We start from the raw sequence: 20062 nt of genomic DNA on the forward strand, positions 1-20062 counted from the left end.
TCCTCTTCCTGGGCCATGAAGGGCATATTCCTACTACTGTGATTTGTTCCCTACTTAAAATCTCCCTTCTTGGTAGCCCTCTCTCCTCAGCCCTCTCTCAAGCTTAGGGGATCCCATCCATTCTCTGAGGCTCCCCTTGGTTCTCAGCCTCCCTGGGAAGGGGCTTCCAACCATTGAGCCATTGTGCTTTCTTTGTCCTTCCATTCCTGCTAACACTCACTAAATAGTTCCTTTGTCAGTTAACTCTACACTGTCCAGTATTAAGTCTAAAGTTTTCATAAACATCAATTCTTGCCTCATCAAATAGATTATAAGCTCCTTGAGGGATGGGAACATTAAAAAAAATAAAAAAAATTCTCCTCCTTTTCTTGTTCTCCTATCTTCAAGGACAGTTTAACATTAAATCAACTTTAGTCTACATTCCCTTCTTTGAATGATGCTAACACTCGGAATCAGTACCATCAAGGTCAATGATTTGCTAACTATTTGTTTTGTATTTTGCTTCCTGGCATCTATGCCAGTTACATAGTGGTGGACTGGAATTTCATTCTGATAGAGAAGCCACATGCTACTTTACTCAGCAAAATTTACCAAAGCCATGAATTTTTTTATTTTGTTTCTATGGGAAAGGGCCAGGAAGACTTTATAAAGACTCCATATCGATCTTTCAGGACCCATCCAGAGGAAGAGTCTTTCAGTTATGGTTGGTTCTTAAAAATGGCCAAGCCCCATGGGATACCTGGGTGGCTCACTTGGTTAAGTGTCTGCCTTTGGCTCAGGCCATGATCCCAGGTTCCTGGGCTCCTTGTTCAGCGGGGAGCCTGCTTCTCCCTCTCCCTCTGCCTGCTGCTCCCCTGCTTGTGCTCTCTCTCTCTTTCATTCTGTCAGATAAATAAATAAATAAAATCTTAAAAAATAAAGAATGGCCAAGCCCTGTAGTTTTACTCGAAACCTCTGCTCTTGTCATTACGACTCGGAGAAGGTTATTGGTAGAAGACAAGTTAATATATTTACTTCTGACAATGAAGGCTTTATATCTTCCATTCCATTTTAATCCATTCATTCATTCTTTCTAAAGATCTGAACTGAATGCTTACTAAGCGCCAGGTGTCCTGAAAGGTGCTGTAGAAAGAAGGGAAAAAAAGAAAAAGACAGGGCATGGTTTTTGTCTTCTAGGAGATTTAGTAAAAACCATTCTCCAGCCAATGGCCATCATTGCCTTCAAGCAAGCGGTCAGTGGAAGAAGGAGTCTCCAGTAGATTCTAGGAGACTGCTGATTAGGCTCAGCCAGCTTTCTCACTGCTTAATATTCTCTTCCTTTCTCAACAAACATTGGAATGAGGGACCGTCTCAGAACCTGCCTCAACAGCTCCACCCAGACCAAGTTGAGGATTTCCAAGAAAAATAAGACTGTGTTCTGCTTGATGCTCCGTCCAAGCCTGCTTTCCACGCATTTACTGTAAGAGTTAGTCCGTGCAGGAAAATATGTAATTGGACCAAATAAGTTCCTTCCACTTTAAATTGAGGTCATTTGGCTAGAGTGGATGGGCAGGTGGGTGGCACTGACACAGTGATCCACTTTCTGGTGGAAAGCATTCCTCAAAGCACAGCAGAGCCACAAGGAACACTACCTTCAGAATCAGTGCCCTAGACAATATGAAAAAATAAATCTCCTGGGTCACAGGACTATGTCCTGTTAACACAAAATAGCTGCACTCAGTTACAAGAGGAGAGAGTCTTTCATTGCCTTGACCACCTGATGGTTGGTTGAAATATGTTTCATTTACAACTAAAAAAATGCTCTGAGACTCTTAGTTCTGGAGTCTAGAGCAAAATGAGAGGGGGATACTTTGGGAATGTTACATTTGGGAAGGCCAAAACAGTTACCGTCCCCTTAATCACTGGCTTGTTATTCTGCTTTATTCCTCAAGGCTACATCTGGCCTCCTACAGTAAAATCTGTGTTGGGTTGTAAACAACTGCTGTAATGTGTCCACAAGAGGAAGCGGCAGCCAAAAGGCAGGTGTAAGCCCAGGGCCTAACAGATACTCTCCCGCTTCAACTTCCCTGATCCCAGCCGACCCCAGGTGCTCCAGGTAGAATACCACTTAACAGGTAAGTCCCTTAGGGAGCACTTACTTTTAACAAATGACACTAGAAACAGATAGATGAGCTTACCCAACCTCTTAACCTGTCAAGGCTCCCCCATCCTCTACCTCTTTCCAATTCACTTCCGATCCCCTCCTGGCCTCCCCTTTCTCGGGGTCCTCTCCTTCTCATTGGCTGTCTCCCCTCACTCACCATAGGATAGTTGTAATAATAGCTAGCGCTTGTTGAATATTTACTAGGAGCACTGTGACATGTGTTTAACTCATTTCATCGTCACATCAACACTATGACCCAGATAACATCATTACCTCCACATCACAGGTGAGAAGACTGAGGAAGAGAGGGTATAAGGATGTTGCCCAAGGTCAGGACAGAGGGGAGATGGCATGTGAACTCAAGTAGGTTGTGCTCTTAACTAGACTCTATACTATTTTTTTTTAAAGATTTATTTATTTATTTGAGAGAAAGAGAGAGAGTGCCGGGGGAGGGACAGAGGCAGAGGGGGTGGGAGAGAGAGAATCTTAAGCAGGCTCCGTGACCAGTAAGGAGCATGATGTGGAGCTGGATTCCACAACCCTGAGATCATGACCTGAGCCAAAATCAAGAATCAGACGATTAACTGGGCCACCCAGAAACCCCAGTACTACCTCTCTCTTTCTATAAATATGCTTCACTCTCTCATATCCACTTTTGACCTTCTTTCCCTGTCTTTGCTTTCTCTGAGAGCCAAGTTTCTTGCAAGTTAGTCTATATGCATCCTCATTTCCTTACCACCCAAGTGCCCCTCAACCAGCTGGCTTCACTCCTTTCTGTTCCACCGGAACTGCTCTCACCAAAGGCACCAGTAACTCTGCTGTTGCCAAACTCAGCAGACAATTCTCATTACATTTTATTTAACCTTGCCCACATGGAAACTCTCCCCTCCCTTGCCTGCTAGGACACCATTTGCTCTTGATATTCTGTTTTCCTCTCTGTTTTCTCCTCCTTGGGCTCTGGCATGGGTGTTTCCTAGACTCCAGGTCTCAGCCTCCTTCCAGCCTCAGTGTCCCTAAGCTCGCTGGGCTGATGCCTCGCACATGTGTGGTTTCACTGCCATTGTATCCTGGTGAATTCCACACCTGTGTCTACAGCCAGGACTCGTTATTTTGGATACTAGACTTCGAAAACCTCTTGTCTAATGGACGTTACCTGATGGATGTCCCATAAGCATCTCAATCTTAAAATGTTTAAAACTAAACTCTTCATCACTCTCTTAAAACCCATTTCTTCTCCACGTGCTTTCTCTCCTTGAAGGACACCTCTGTTCACCTGGTCATCTAAACTAGCCACTTCCGAGTCATGCTCATTCCTCTCATTCACCCAAACACAATGGATCTTTATGTCCTATTGATTCTACTTCCTGAAATCTTTTGGATGGGCTTCCTCTTTTCCACTTCCACAGCCTCCTTGTCCCTCACCTGCAGGACCACCCAGCTGACCTCCCGGCTGGCCTCCCTGCTGCAGCCGAGGCGCCCTCTCTCTGCTTCCAGAGTGTGCTGTCTGAAATCCAGATCTGGGACCTGTGACGGAGTAAAAGCCCTGACAGCTCCCTGTGGCTACCAGCTGAAGTTTACATTTGTTAGCCGGGTTCTCAGCCTTTCCTGCCCTGGACCCTGCGTCTGTCTGCAACTCTGCCTTTCACCGCTTCCCACGCCCGCATCTTGGAGGCTCTCGCGCACGCGCACACGTTCCCTCTCCTTGCCCTGGACCCACGCCAACTTTTTTCCCACTCAGCACTTGGCCAATTCCTTTTCTTTCTCCGGACTCAGCTGACTGTCCGCTCCACGCCCACATACCCGCTTCAGTCTTTCTCCCCATTACCCGAGCCACGGCCGTGACATGTGCCAGGCTGTGTGGGTTGCTTGCTCCCTCCCTATAACATGAGCTCCTTGAGATCTTTCATCTTGGTATGATTAAGCCTATCATTTTGCTGATATATGGTAGAAACTCAATAAATGTATCAAAGGAATTAATGAAAGTCACCCAAAGGAATATACAGTTAATGGGAGAATTTAATAGAGTAGTGAGAAAATATTTTTATCATTAGGGAGTTACAGCCCCCCTGAAGTCTGTATATTCCTTGGCCTGGGCTATTTTTTTCCCCTCCACCTCCAAACTAAACCATTGTTTGAAATCAATATGTGGTCAAGGTGCTCTATCCAACCCACAAAGAAAATCTCAGAAGCACCAGGTTCCTGCAGATGTACCTAGAATCACATTCTCAAACACTTGCTCATTGTTGCCCTTGGCTCTCTGAAATACTTTCAGTAATGCTCACAAAAAAGATACCCACTATATGCCTCTTAGTAAAAAGATGCAGTGTATTCCAAAATCAATGTGCTTGGGCGGGGGGGGGGGGGGGGGAGCGGTGTTCAGAACGGTTCAGATACTTTTATGGCTTCAAACTGTTTCCTGTTTTGAAGTTATTAAGGAATTGCAAATAATTGGCAGAACCTGGCTGAGGCACTCAGAGGTCTGTTTCATTGATATTCATTTGATGTCTTATTATTTTGTCTTTGCTTTCAGACATCAATAGCTAGCTATATAGGAACAAAGTCAAATAGAAAATTGGAGCATTCATTATGGCAAACTCTTCCCCCACCCACTCTACTCCCATAACCTCTCCTTACTACATATCTATAACAGTTTTAGAGCATGGGTTTTGAAGTCTGGGAAAGTGGGGTATGAATCCCAACTGTGTCACTTATTAACTGTGTAACCTTGGGAAATTTCCTTAACCTTCTGAGCCTCTACTTCTTCATCTGTAAAATGGGAAAGAACATGAGTACTGATAAGTGGTGTGAGAAATAAGTAAGATAATACGTAAGAAGGCAGGCAGCACAGTATCTAGAATGTAGTAAGTCACCAGTATATATTAGTTTTAATACTATTATTAGGTAATTAAAATAAATATTTGGGAGGTAGAAGATGAGAACCTGGACTTATTCAATTGCCCTCACACTTTACTTCCTTGGGGCTATGTCTCTGTTGCACATGCTTTCAATTAAGGGAACAGTTAGCAATGTGTTAATTCATTGGTGGCTCATATTTGGGGTGGACAGAAAACAAATATTATTTTGCCTTTTTTTTTTTTTAAAGATTTTATTTATTTATTTGACAGAGAGAGAGAGACAGCGAGAGAGGGAACATAAGCAGGGGGAGTGGGAGAGGGAGAAGCAGGCTTCCTGCCGAGCAGGGAGCCCGATGTGGGACTCGATCCCAGGACCCTGGGATCATGACCTGAGCCGAAGGCAGATGCTTAACAACTGAGCCACCCAGGCGCCCTATTTTGCCATTTTAAAAGAAATTCAGAGAGGCTAAGGGATTGGCCCAAGGGCACACAGAGGTTAGATATAAGATTTTGGGTGTTCTGTCATTTCCAGTGCTGGGTCCTTCTAGAGTCTGTGGCATTGATCATTCTTAGTGGGTCTCAGAACAAGCAAAAAAAAAAAAGCTTTCAGTGAGTCAGGCCTGGAGATGTGGCCTTGGATGAGTGAACAGGTTGAGTAACTAAATCTTCACCAGGTGACTCTGTTGGTAAGTTAATGGTGCTTCCAAAAAGATTTGAAGAAATGGGTAGGGGGACAATGAGTATGATGGCATGAGGTCCCCAAACCCTTTACTTGGTAGAAGTCATTCACTTGTGTGCTTTTCTTTTTAGGAGTAATTTGCTCTTCTGGATGACTCAATTGACTTAGCAACATTCCTTTCTTGAGGCAATAATTTAAAAAACATGGAAAAACCCTGTACTTCTGCCATGTCATGCAGTATTCCAAGGACTGTTTAATGTCTTTTTGAACCTCATCGTTCTCTAAGTAGAGTAAGCCCTGGATAAAGGTTTATTAATTTGGTCTGATTAAATGAAGAAAGTGTTTTGTTCTATTCAACATTACTTAGAGCCTTTTTGCAGTGAAAAGGTTTACGTAATTAAGTAGGTTCATTGTCAGTACACAATGCCTGCATTTATCCAACATTAGAAAGACATCCCGTTGGGGGCACCTGGGTGGCTCAGTCATTAAGCATCTGCCTTCGGCTCAGGTCATGCTCCCAGGGTCCTGGGATCGAGCCCTGCATTGGGCTCCCTGCTCAGCGGGAAGCCTGCTTTTCCCTCTCCCACTCCCCCTGCTTGTGTTCCCTCTCTTGCTATGTTTCTGTCAAATAAATAAATAAAATCGTAAAAAAAAAAAAAGAAAAGAAAAGAAAGAAAGACATCCTGTTGGTTTGTAAATGCGTTTGAGACTCTCTTGGAAAGTGGCCCAATGTTTCTCTTCTTTTACTCTCCCAACCTGAATGGCCTGGACTTCGAAAATACAGATGTCAGACCAGAAGAGTGCCAAAAGGGCCCTTAATAACTGTATGCCTTCATGGAGAAAGGGCTGTGGAAATCATGTGTCTATGTCCAGAGCAGAGATGATGTTTCAGTTAGGGCAGACCACAGGTTTGACAATCAGATGGAAACATATTTCTTTCTGTGAACCCAGTCTAACCGATGAGCTACCTGTTTACATTTTATAGTAGAAACTCAATTAAGTCTAGTCTGAATTTTCTTAGTCTAATCCAGTAATTTCTGATAACCATGATGGTCCATTTTCTGCTATAGACTGAATGTTGGTGTCCCCTTCAAATCCATATGTTAAATCCTAAAGCCTGATGTGATGGTATCAGGAAGTGGGGCTTTGGAAGGTGATTAGGTCAAGAGGGTGAAGTCCATATGAATAGGATTAGTGCCTTTTTAAAAGAGGCCTCAGAAATCTCCCTCACCCCCTCCACCATGTGAGATTACAGGGAAAAGATAGCTGTCTACGAATCAGGATATAAGCCTTCATCAGACATCAAATCTGCCAGTGTCTTGATCTTGGACTTCCCAGCCTCCAGAACTGTGAGAAATGAGTTTCTGTTGTTTATAAGCCACCCAGGCTATGGTATTTTGTTATAGCAGCCTGATGGTACTAATTCAAGCTCAAAGTTCAGTCTTCATGTCAGGGCTATTCTCCCACCTGAAGGGTTTTCTATACCGTTCCCCCAGTCCTGGTTCTTCCAGTGCCAATGATCCCTGAGATCTGTCCCCTCCACCTCCATGTAGCCCCTGCTTTGGAGTCTCCTGTTGGTCCTCCTGATGCATTCCTCTTTGCCCACCTCTGACTAGTACCCAGGCTTTCCTTTCAGACATCCCTCATACCACTGGCTACACAGAAACATTCAGAACTGTGTGTGGTCACAGATGCTGGGGTTAGGGTGGGGTCCTCTATTTTTTCTTTCTTTTTAAAAAAAAATTAATTCCAGTATAATTAATGTACAGTGTTATATTAGTTTCAGGTGTACAGATAGTAATTCAACACTTCCATACATCGCCTAGTGCTCATCATGACAAGTGCCCTCCTTAATCCCCATCACCTATTTCACCCATCCCTGACTGATCTCCCCTTTGGTAACTCAGTTCTCTACATTTAAGAGTCTCTTTCTTGGCTTGTGTCTTTCTTGCTCTATCTCTATTTTGCCCCCCCCTTGCTCGTTTGTTTCTTAAATTCCACGTATTAGTGAAATCATATGGTATTTGTTTCTTATTTTGCTTAGCATAATACTCTCTAGCTCCATCCATGTCATGGCAAATGGCTGAATAATATTCTATGGTATGTGTGTATATATGTACCACATCTTTATCCATTCATCTATCGATGGACACTTCGGCTGCTTCCATAATTTGGCTATTGTACATAATGCTGCAATAAACAGGGGTGCATGTATCCCTTTGAATTAGTGTTTTTGTATTTTTTAAAAAAGATTTATTTATTTATTTGAGAGGGAGAGAGAGAGTGGGGGGAGGGGCAGTGGCAGAGGGAGAGAGAGAATCTCAAGCAGGCTCTCTGCTGAGCATAGAGCCCAATGCAGGGCTCGAGCTCATGAGCCCAAGATCATGACCTGAGCTGGGATGCTCAACCCACTGTGCCACCCAGGTGCCCCGTGTTTTTGTATTTTTGGGGCAGTCTCCTATTTTCATTAGAACACTTAGAGGCTATTGCCTTTCATTAATAAATAGTACAGGAGCAATTGTTATAAAACCACAGTGTGAATCAAGACAGCTGCATCCAAAGTGAGCCCGTACTTCAAGGACAATAAACTAGCAGCATTTGTCGCCAGTGATAAAATCCAAGCTTTCAAGCCCCAGATCCATCACTTTTTAGCAAATTATTTAACTCTCTAACATCTTACCTGAAAAGTCAGGATGGGGATAGTACTTACCCCATAGGGTGGATATAAGCATTAAATAAGATAACATTATTTATAGTGTCTAGTGTGTGTTAGTGCTCAATGAATGTTGGCTTCTAATACAGCTACCTCAAGTTAAAACAATCAGTTTTGTTTTTCATTTTTTATTTAGCCAAATATGTGCATCAATGTCATGAAGAATGTTTAATCTGGGCCCCAAGTAATATTCTCTAAAGATTAAATTAATTCATAGTTCTTTGATAACAGGGCAACAATGAAATGACATCAGAGCTATAGTGAAATAATGGAAGGCATTAAAATATTGAGTTTTAGGGGTGCCTGGGTGGCTCAGTCAGTTAAGTGTCTGCCTTGGCCTCAGGTCATGATCCCAGGGTCCTGGGATCGAGCCCTTCATCAGGCTCCTCGCTCATCGGGGAGTCTGCTTCTCCTGCTCCCTCTGCCTGCTGCTCCCCCTGCTTGTGCTCTCTCTTTCTCTCTCAAATAAATAAATAAAATCTTTAAAAAAATATTGAGCTTTAAGCAAAAATTCTCATTTCTACAGTTTTCCCTAAGGAAATAAATAGGACCAGTTTGCACTGGGTTAAAAATACACAGAATAACACAAAATATTGTAAAAGTGCTTCCCAAAGCTTACTACTTAAAAGCAGTTTATCAGTACTAATGCTAAGGTACACAAAGCCATCTGTGTCCCTGACATCCTGAAAGTTATGTTCACAGAATGATGTCTTGACCATAATGCCATTAGCATGACACCTCATCTGTAAAGTCATATGATTTTCCAAATTGAAGCACTTCTACCAAAGCTTTGGATAGGAATTAATGGGAATTCAGGTTATGTCACACTTTGGGCACAGGCAGGCTATGAAAAGCACAGAAGGGAAAAAGAAGCCAAAATAGATTGGAAAATAGCAAGATAACGATCAAGAGATTAAAAAAAAAAGAGAGAGAGAGAGAAAGGAAAGAAATGTACCAGAAAAGGTTGTGAAAACTGTAGGAGCCTGTTAGTGGGACATAATGAGGCTCTTTAAAGGACATTTTTACACTATCCAAATAGTTTTCCATTTTCGGCCATGACTGAGCCCCGGTCTTGTACATCAGCCCAGTTCTTATGTCTTGTGTGTGAACTACCGAAGTCCAGAGAATCTTTCCCAATCCTTTTGATCGCTGGTCTGATCCTGTGAGATCCCTTATCTGTCCTGTGGAAAGTATTTCTCTAGAAACAGCGACTGAACTGCCTTCTTCATGAACAAAGAGGTAACATTCACACCACATTCAAAGGGCTAACTAGATGGACCCTTGCCGCTTTTCCTTTCCGGCCAGACAGTGCACTTTCCCCGAACATGTCTTCCACTCAGACGGTGGTCAGTGCTATTAACCGTGACTTCAAACTGTTTTGCAAATGAGCAAGAAATTGCCCTGGCTTTGGGGAGTGGGGTAAGCTGGCGTTGCTGTTCTCAGGGAGAGGAGAGCAGCTACAATGGAGTCAGGAGCATCTGATTAGGCTCATAATTAACCTGAGAACTATCCTGCCGGGAACAGCTACACGCAGCAGCAACCTGCCTGTCAGTTCCAGTCCAAGAACTCCAACTGCTATTTTGGTTGTTATGGAAACTGACCACACTGCCTCCTAAAGAATCATCCCAACAAATATTTGTTTTTCTAAGTCATTATGGGGTATCTAAATGAGCGATGCAGACACAAGCAATGGAGGAGCACACAGGAAGAAGGCTGGCCGTTAGAGAAGACGTCACAGGAAGCTAGAACTTAAACCTGACCTTGGCGCATCATTAGCTAGGGGAGAAGACATTCAAGTAACAGGACTGGCAAAAGCGAGGGAAGTTGAAGAGATAATGATAACGCGGGGGGGGGGGGGTGTTGGAAACACAGACTCATGGCGGGGTTGGAGTGGGAAATGGGAAGGCATGTGGAGGCCAGTGGGGAGAATGCTTTGAAGGTCAGTCTAAGGAGTTTGCACCTTTCTGCAGACAAAAGGGAACGAGGATACTTTAAAGTAGGGGGACGGTGCTTTAGGAATATTGATTTTTATTTTCAAGCTAACAGCGAGGATGGCAACCTAGTTTCTGGCTAATGCCACAACCCCACGTGTCTTGTGTAGATGTCAAGACCATAATTCGAAAAGTTAAAAGTTCAACCATCTTCTGGTATAGGCAACACCACACTTGTTTCACTGAAATCGATGGATTCTTGTTTATTAGGGCTCATCAAAACTGCCATGGGTGTGTCTATGACATCCTGAGTATTTTTACGAGCTTCAAACTGACCTGCAATAATACAGCTCCAAAATACCACTCCGCCATCTGTCAAGGAAGTATTTACAACTAAGGCGTTAATTTTCAAGCAGAGTCCAGTAAATACCCTAAAAGAAGAACAATCATTTTTCCTCATGTCACAGTGGTTTTGTACCTTCTACTGCCCAAACAGTAGGCGGAAATCATTACTAGAATAGTAACTGGCCAATAAATTAAAATACAGGAGAGTTTGGTTAACATAAGAAAAACCTTTATTCAGAGCAACAGTTCTTGGATTGTAGTCTGTGGACCCTTGGGGGTCTCAAGCTTTGTCTGATGCCAAAGATTTTATATTGTGCTATTTGACTTTGTGAAGGGCACAGGTCTTGGTAACAGGTGAGCCAAGATCTTTAGTTATACGTAGACAGACAGAAGTGATACTTGAAAATACATTTCAAAATTTAATTGTGAGTGCTAAACCGGGTAAATCTGAAATAAAATTATTGCTAGGGAAAATAATAAACACAAAACATGCTGTAGTATTTTTAGAAGCTTTTTTTTGGACCACATTATTAAAACCACAGATTTCCATGTGATAATAAAGGCTCATTCTTTGTTTACTGAACATCAGGTTTAAAGAGCCTCTCCTTTTCCTAATTTGGCCCCTCAGATAAAAGCTGAACAGAACGTATAATTCATTGTGCATGGCCTTGATGCCGAGAAGAGTGATTAAAGTTTATGTGGAAAGGGGAATTTTCTTTGCTATTTCGATGATGAGTTTCTCTTCAGTTAAGGAGTAGAAATAATGTACTTTTACTTTCTGAAAAGCATGTAAAAAGTGTGGCAAGAGTTCATCCAGTTCCCATGGCTAAGGTCAATGAGAGGCAAGCAGGTCAGAGATAGAATTCAGGTTGGGGCTCCAGAATTCTCACTATTCAAAACAGGCCGTTCTCTTTGGCTGGAATTCTTCCTCCTCTCACCTCTGTTAATCCTCCGGTTGCTCCACCTCCTCCTTTTGTTCCCTGCCTAAACATCACCTCTGTCGAGAACCCTTGCCTGATCACTCTGATCACCCACGTCTACCCCAGACACTCAACCCAGGTTGTTTTGTTTCAGCTCTTTGTTTCCTTCCTAAGTGTGTGATAGTAATTTGATGAGTTCTTCTTTCTGTCTAGGACTGAAGCTCGTGATCCCTGCTCAGTGCCCACATGGGTCCAATACTCAGTAAGTATTGGGTGGGTGACTGAATGTGGGAGACAGTCCAGGGACACAACCCACACAACTGAGTGGTGCAGTGGGGAGAGGCCTGGGATGGGGAGCTGCAGCCCTGGTGTCCCTTCTGCCACCAGCTGGTTGAACGACCTTGATCAAACCTCTTAAATTCTCCGGGACTCATTTTCCTCATCTGACAAGGAGGGAGATTTAGTGAGAGATTTCCAAGGCAACATCCCGACTTTAAGGTGCAAGATTCTAAGTTTACCCGATTATATTTCTTGGGTGCTGGTAACCATTCGTTTTCCCACTCATTGAGGAGGTGTGGACCTTTTCATTATTTCTGAATATGAATAGACATTTTTTTGAAAAATGCAAAGGTAGGTGTATTAACTTTTCTACAGACTTGAATCATTAGAGGGAAAAGTACCAAGTTTGGGAGGTGCTCTGACAACATTTTGTGCTTTCCTGTGCAATTATAACTGTTGCTCAAATAGGCCCATTGATTTCCATGGGGAAAACTGGACATCCGGCTCTCACACTCGTTAGCTATGTGACCTCGGGCCAGTTCCTTTACCTTCCTGAGTCTCAGTTTCTTTATCTGTGTAATAGATATGTCATAAAGATAGACCACCAACCGACAGGATTGTGGAAGGTTTAAATGAGATGACCTGGAACACAGTAGGTGCTTAGAAAATGCTGCTGAACCCCAAGCGAATTTTATCCCACACTTAATTTACCAGCAACTTTCATAGTATGAGGCATAGAATAAGTGACATCGTTTTTACCATTAGCTAAAAAGAATGCAGGGTATGATTATGGAAGTATATTGGAATATGTGGTTGCTGATGTATTTAGCAGTGAGGTTTAGGGAGCAGTGTGGCTCATTGTTCAAACAGAAAATGTGTGTGTTAGATTTTGATGTATGACATCTTCATACCCATGGGATTATAATGTATTTTATTATTGTAGAGCTAAACTCAGGAGTCTGACATTCCTTAGAGTCCTACTTTGTCTATGCTGTAAAGATACAAAGCCAAAAACAATATGAAACTGCATAAACGAAAGCAACAATCCAGAAGCCTTGGGGGTATTATCCTAACCAAAAAAGGGGCAAGGCTTCAAAGCAGAGTGAGAAATGAGCAGTCTTTTTTCTCTACCAAGTTGTTTATTATTAGCAGTTGCATTAGAAAACTTGAGGGTGGTTACTCACCAATCATGAAAATAATTTTATGCTTTCTCAAATCTTCCATGAAACCTTTAAAGTAAGAATAATTTAAGTTACTGGCAAGAAAAACTGTTTTGAAACCCTGGTATTACTCATGTTGTATAAAAACCAAAATCTTGTAGTTTTATTTGGTAAGAAGCCCAAGCTGAGTAAATGTGTTAATAGGTCATAATTAATAGGCACCGATGACCATTTCAGCCTTATTCCCAGACCCAGGTAACCTATTTCATTTTAACACAAACTATCAATTTTAGGTGGCAAAACTGATAAGCCATTAAATAGCATGAATTACAAAGAAAGATTATTTTAAAAATTATTTAAAAATGTTTCTAAGTATCTCAGTTTTGTGTTATTTTACATTTTTTCCTTAACATTTGCTGATCTCTTTTAATAAAGAGGAGTTAAAGAACAAATAGGGAGTCTGGAAGACAATATTTTAAGTACAGTTCCTATTTATAGACAATAATACTATTTTCCATTTAAGGTAGTGATATAAAAGTTCCTTCTAAAATAAATGTATTTAAATAATAAGTGAGCCAACTTAGAGAAAAATATTAGGTAAATAATATCTAGTATAGGTCATATACGTATAGAGACGAAGCAAAAATCACAAAGATGGTGAGAGTGAGGACTGAATTTTGGGAACCACTACTTTATATACTTATTTTTTCAAGTTTTTATTTAAATTCCAGTTAGATAACATATGGTGTAATATTAGTTTTGGGTGTAGAAATTAGTGATTCATCACTTTCATACAACACCCAGTGCTCATTACAAGTGCACTCCTTAATCCCCATCACCCACTTCACCCATCCCCCACCTACCTCCCCTCCAGTATCCATCAGTTTGGTTCTCTATAGTTAAGAGTCTGTTTCTTGGTTTGCCTCGCTTTTTTATCCCCCTTACGTTTGTTTTGTTTTTTAAATCCCACATATGAGTGAAATAATATTTCACTTAGCATTATACTCTCTAGCTCCATCCATGTCGTTGCAAATGGCAAGATTTCATTCTTTTTTATGGCTGAGTAATATTCCATTATATCTATCTATCTATCATCTATCTATCTATCTTCTCTATTCATTCATCAGTTGCTGGACATTTGGATTCTTTCCATAATTTGGCTATTGTTGATAATGCTGCTATAAACATCAGGGTGCATGTACCCCTTTGAATACATATTTTTGTATCCTTTGGGTAAATACCTAGCAGTGCAATTGCTGGATCATAGTATATAGCTCTATTTTTCACTTTTTGAGGAACCTCCATACTGTTCCAGAGTGGCTGCTCCAGTTTGCATTCCCAGCAACAGTTGTAAGAGGGGGACTATTACTTCAAAGCAGGGAATGATTAGAAATTTTTGGCAAAGTGCAAAACCCTCCAGAGTTTGTGGAGCCCTAAAAGATTTCCAGTTGTCATGTGGTGTAGTAGGTGGCCATGAAGGATGGGTAGACAATAGCTATACTTTTTCTCCTGTGCTCAACTGACTAGACCTAGGCTAGTGACTTCCTCTCCTTGTACTTCGGTTTCTCCATCTGTAAAGTAAAGGTGTTGTAAGTAAAGTAGTGATCTTTAATGTCTCTCTCATTTCAAATACCTATGATTCTGTGGTTCCTGTAAATGAATGGACCACAGGAGGAAACGGTCCCATTTGTCTCTTGGCTAAAATTATGATGCAATTATTTTTGCATGTTTAAGATATTTCTTTTTTTTTTAGAGAAGGAGGAGGGGCAGAGGGAGAGAGAGAATCTTAAGCAGGCTCCACCCCCATTGCAGAGCCCAACACGGGGCTCCATCTCACGACCCTGAACTGAAATCATGACCTGGGCCAAATCAAGAGTCAGACATTTAACTGACTGAGTCACCCAGGAGCCCTGCATGTTTAAGATATCTAAAGTAAACCAAAATTCTAAGAGACCTTGGGTAAGAGTGAGGTTACTTGAAGAGATGACCACAGCCCCAGACTTGAATTGGGAATGGCTTTGTGAAAGAGCCAGTGGTTACCATTTGAGCCTGGAAGCAGGGGATCCTCAAACTAAAAAAAAAAAAAAAAAAATGTTTAGAGTGAGGACCTGAGAGGACAGAAGAAACAGCTGTCCTACCCAAGAATGTTTCAGAGAAGAGCAGAAACAAAAACTCCCCCTGGCTTTAAGGCCATGGGGCTTTCGTTATGGAGACTGGACTGCCTACTCAGCTGTCCCAGGAGAGGGTCACAGAGTTTGGGGGCAGACCAACAGCACAGAAGAAGGAGGTTAGTTCAGGATGCTCTGAAGTTCATAGGGGGAATCTGCACAAACCACTAAGGGGGTTATTGCTCCAACGGAGAGCCCATCCTGAACAAATGATGGTGAAAAGCTGAAGAAGCGGGCTCTAGGAGGCTCAGAAGATGTCACCATGTTAGGTTAATCCTGGGACTGGCTCCTGTCTGAGCAGCTTAGTTTAATACCCGCAGGGGTGGGGGTGGGGGCAGCAGGCTGATTCCACAAAGAACTTGAGAAGAGTTTCTTGGATGCGCTTAGGCAAAGGCCAGGCAAAGATTCTAAACCAGTGAGGTGGGTGGGCATGGAGTGTTGTGAACTATAGCTAACAAGCTCTAACATCTAAAGTCAAATTTTTAGAGCACCATGCTGGACAAACAAAACAGATCTGAGACTAGATGCTTCCCTCAGCTGGACATATGTGATTGCAGATGGAGTAACTGAAGATAATTTTGAAGACTTTACGATTCTTGTTAACCCTTATGCTAAGGGAGGTGCTTTTCAAACTACAATATACGCTGAATAGACAGTAATATATTAGGATGTAGGATATCGTGATTTTTCACTTCATGGAAAATATGCATGAAGTTTTAAAGTAAAGATTCTGAAGTTCAAACATATTTGGTGCTTTTGTTGGAACGCTGGTCCCCTGAGCTGTGCATTTCAGACCCTGGGCTATGGAAGTTCCTGGAGAAGCCCCTCAGTGGGGAGACCCAGGAGGGAGGGGCCTGCCTGGGTGGAGCCAGCCCTGAGTTCTCAGTCTAGGTGGAGCTCTGGACTCTTCTCCTGGCTCTGGAAGCTGCTGCTTTTGCTCATCCTATGGGTGTGAGTTGACTAAAATGACAGAGGGAAAGCAATTACCCGGAGAGAGTACAAGGTTTTTATTTCCCATCTTGGTGACAAAACTGCAGTCTTTACACTTAAAATGAACTGATAGGACTCTGACTTTCACTTCACATTTGATGTAGATGATAAGTACTTTTGAAAGCTAGATTGCTCCTCTGACAGTTATCAAATTTGCTTTTCAGTAGAATTGGGATGCTTCATTTATATAAAAATGCCACCTTTTTGCTGGAATCCACTATTAGCTGAAGGAAAGACCCAATTCCAGAGAGAGAATGGGACAAGAAGAATTGGGTTGGGAACAAGAGGGAAGGGGACAGGGAAGCTAAAATCAGAGGAAAGATGTGAATTTGGGGTTTTTGGAAACATTTGGTTTTCAGACTGAGGGATGAAATTTTTTTATTCTTTCTAATCAAAGAGATGCTGCAGTCTCTTTACAGAATAACCTACAGTGACTGGAAAAATCCTATGTTATCTGGAGCTTTCTATTAAAGGCACATACATTGGTGTTTTTAACTCGTGGACCAGATGGTCATCTCATGTCCTCTAGACTTCCAGCTTCCTTTTTTGAAGCTGAGCAATGATTTAAAAAAAAAAAAAAATCCCATATAGTTAACGTACAGGGTTATATCAGTTTCAGGTGTACAATATAGTGATTCAGCAATTCTATATGAAGTGGAGCATCTTTTAATTTATTTGCAATCTAGGAAAGTGTCTGTGGTTATTATTAGGTATAGTTGTACCTATGATGAAACATTTATACAGTGTAGTCATCACGAGTTAATGTTATAGGGTTTGTAATGACATGAGAATATGCTTATGTTATGATATACACAAAAAGAATAACATTTGTATATACACATGTATTCCCCACTATGTAAAAAGTATATAGCAAACACACTGGAATAAAAGATACTAGAATGTTAACCATGATTATTTAGAGGTCATAAGATTTTAGATGGCTCTTATTTTCTACCTTAAAAAAATTTCCACAATGAATGCATGTAATCTTATAACCAGGAAAAAGGGAAACTTTATTAAACAATCAGTCCCTACCCAGTTGGGACTAGGTTGATTATTTGCACTTGGCTCATGTGTATGCGCCTTTCCTCATGAATCACCATGATGTCATTTGGTAGCTGAGATTTTCAATACTGCTATAGCCATTATCATCAAATGGCACTTTATCTACCACCTCATGCTCATGGCTCAGTGTAGAATTAGAGCTGGGGTTATTTGGAAAGCCAGATCACTTACTTGTATGTGCTCACAGTCAATACAAACATATTTTCATGAACCAAAATTACAGCAACATTTATTACCGGGTGGAAATGTTAGGAGGTACTTTACCTAAGGGCAATCAGGAACCTTATCTCTTTTGGACAATCTCATATTCACATAGTTTTATCTACTTTCAGTTCCATTTGTAGCCAATTAACCCTGGATTTTTTAGTTGTTGCAAGACTTTTGACATGACAACAGTTATAAAGCAGGATAATTTGGGTGTTTCTTAGGTTGCATCCCAACAGCACACTGCAGATTAGTAACTACTATGCAGGAAAAAGACTTTTGAATTCCAATAAATCTGAAGAATGTTAAATTAAAGTTAGCCAGCTGTCTTTATTGCAAGACTTGTGGGAGTCTTGCTAATGCTGTTATGTGTACCTCTTCCAAAGGGGATTGAATGTTCAGTGTTTCCCAGACATATTTTTACCAGAACATTCTATTTTCACTGAGAATGTCGAGGGTCATGTTCTCTGGGAAGTCGGGAAATGCATCTCTAAGTAAGGTGTCCCTTTGGTTCTTTGCATGGACCAAGAGGGGAAAGATCCCAAGAGTTCCAATCTGAATCGTGGAGCCTGGCTAAGGGAAAAGTGCATGCTGTTCATAGTTTATTGTCTCTCGGTTGGTGTTTAATAAAGAAGACATGCTCAAAGCTACTAAAACACAAGTTTGCTCTGATCAGTAAAGGAAACTCACCTCCCATAGTGTCCTCTCCAAATACATTTAACTGGTCATCACCCTGTACATAAAAAAAAAGATCAAAATATTAACCAACTGAGCCACCCAGGCACCCAAAAGATCAAAATATTAGATGACAGTACCAACAGGTATTGTGCTAAGTTTCTTGCCAACATGCATTAACATACCTAACCTTCCAAACAACTCTATGAAGGAGGCATTATTACTGTCTGCCTTTTACAGAGGAAGAAACTGAGAGTTTGAGAAGTTGCCCACGATCACGTAGAAGTGAGGGACATAGCCCAGATCGAAACCTGAGTTCATGCTGTTCTTGTACTGCTTGGTACAGTATCGCACCTCATTTTCCTGGTGCATGATCTATCTGTGATTAGAAAAGCTGATTTGAAGAAGACAACACTCTTCAGTACCCAAAGCTCACTGATGGGTATAGTCACGGTGGTTTAACAAACAACTCTGTGGTTTAACATTGGACGTGGCACACTTTCTGCAGAGTGCCAGATAGGAAGTATTTTCAGCATTGTGAGTCATACGGTTAGCCACTGGCCAATCCTGAAAACTAAAGCATGAAATAAGGGAAATTGGAAGGACCAGCTTTGATTGATGCCCGCTTTTAAATTTATTTTATTTTATTTTATTTTTTAATCAAGCAGCAGCTACATTTTCCTTACAGGAGAACCAGTGGTAGCTGGGGAAAAAATGTAGGATGAAAATTTATAAAAACATTTGGTAAGAATTCTAATTTCTACTTATGTCTCCATCCATCCCATGTTCCCACTCCCTCATTCCATATAGGTAACCACTCTTAGAAGTTTTTTATTTGCATCTGTTTCCAGATACATAAAAAACAACTTCCAGATACCTAAGGATATATTTGAATATAAATATATAATCTTGTTACCTCCATTTTGCATACAAAAAGGAGCACACTTATATTACACATGCATATATGTTCGTAATATACATACTGATCTAGAACGATATTGTTCTTCCCCTTGCTTTTTCACTTATTGATGTACCCGGGAGAACTTTCCATGTCCATCCATAATGTTCTTGGTTGTACAGTATTCTATTGTATGGAAGCTACCACAGTTGTTCTTTTTAACTAGTCCTTTATTTTATTATTTTATTTTTTAAAAGATTTGATTTATTTATTTGACAGAGAGAGACACAACAAGAGAGGGAGCACAAGCAGGGGGAGTGGGAGAGGGAGAAGCAGGCTTCCCGCTGAGCAGGGAGCCCAATGTGGGGCTCAATCCCAGGACCCTGGGACCATGACCTGAGCCAAAGGCAGACACTTAATGACTGAGCCACCCAGGCGCCCCAAACTAGTCCTTTATTGATGGACCACTGAGTTGTTTCTGATCTTGGATTATTTTGGAAAAAGTAGCACAGCGAATAAGCTCATGTGAAGTTCATTTCATACACATGTACCTGCAGGATAAATTCACGGAGAAGGCGCTGTGTGGTCAAAGAGTAAATGTATTTAGAACTGACAGATTTTGCCCAACTGCTCTTCATAGAGGTGGTGCCATTTTGCAGGGACAGCCTGTGGCTCACGCTTCACTCCAGCCTCTTGCTTCTAATTTGCTTTGATGTAGGAGTCAGTTAAATGAGGTTGCCTGGTTGCATTAATGCTCCCTTGAGGTTAACTGCTCTGAGAGTACTTGTTTGAAAACAGAGCCTTGCCATCCCTTTTTAGAACATACGCCTTCAGGGCAACTTTACTGCTTGTCTTCTTAGATTTGCCTGTGTATCCAGAGCTATTCCAGGTGAGAGAAGAGTTTTTAATGGAGTGGTCATTCAGGGACACATTTACATTAATTAACTTCCTTCCATGAATAGGAAAAATGTCAATTATTCCTCAGTGAGGCTACCCCTACTTCCGTTGTTCAAATAATTGCATTTCGGAGCTGGGAA

The 20062-nt window shown here is 41.5% G+C and overlaps 1 protein-coding gene across 1 annotated transcript in view; it reads right to left on the minus strand.

The window, feature by feature from the left end:
• Positions 1 to 20062, minus strand: part of AK5 (adenylate kinase 5) — a 239572-nt gene that overhangs the window by 41295 nt on the left and 178215 nt on the right. The window contains exons 9-10 of the mRNA XM_045897391.3: positions 18143 to 18185; positions 13050 to 13094 (exon numbers count right to left, since the gene is read on the minus strand). Of these exons, the coding sequence (XP_045753347.1) occupies positions 13050 to 13094; positions 18143 to 18185 (88 nt within the window). The remainder of the gene's footprint in view (positions 1 to 13049; positions 13095 to 18142; positions 18186 to 20062) is intronic.

Source organism: Mirounga angustirostris, unplaced genomic scaffold (genome assembly GCF_029215605.1).
Source record: "Mirounga angustirostris isolate CCGP_5_RB_7025 unplaced genomic scaffold, mMirAng1.0.hap1 SCAF_4, whole genome shotgun sequence".
NCBI classification, from domain to species: domain Eukaryota; kingdom Metazoa; phylum Chordata; class Mammalia; order Carnivora; family Phocidae; genus Mirounga; species Mirounga angustirostris.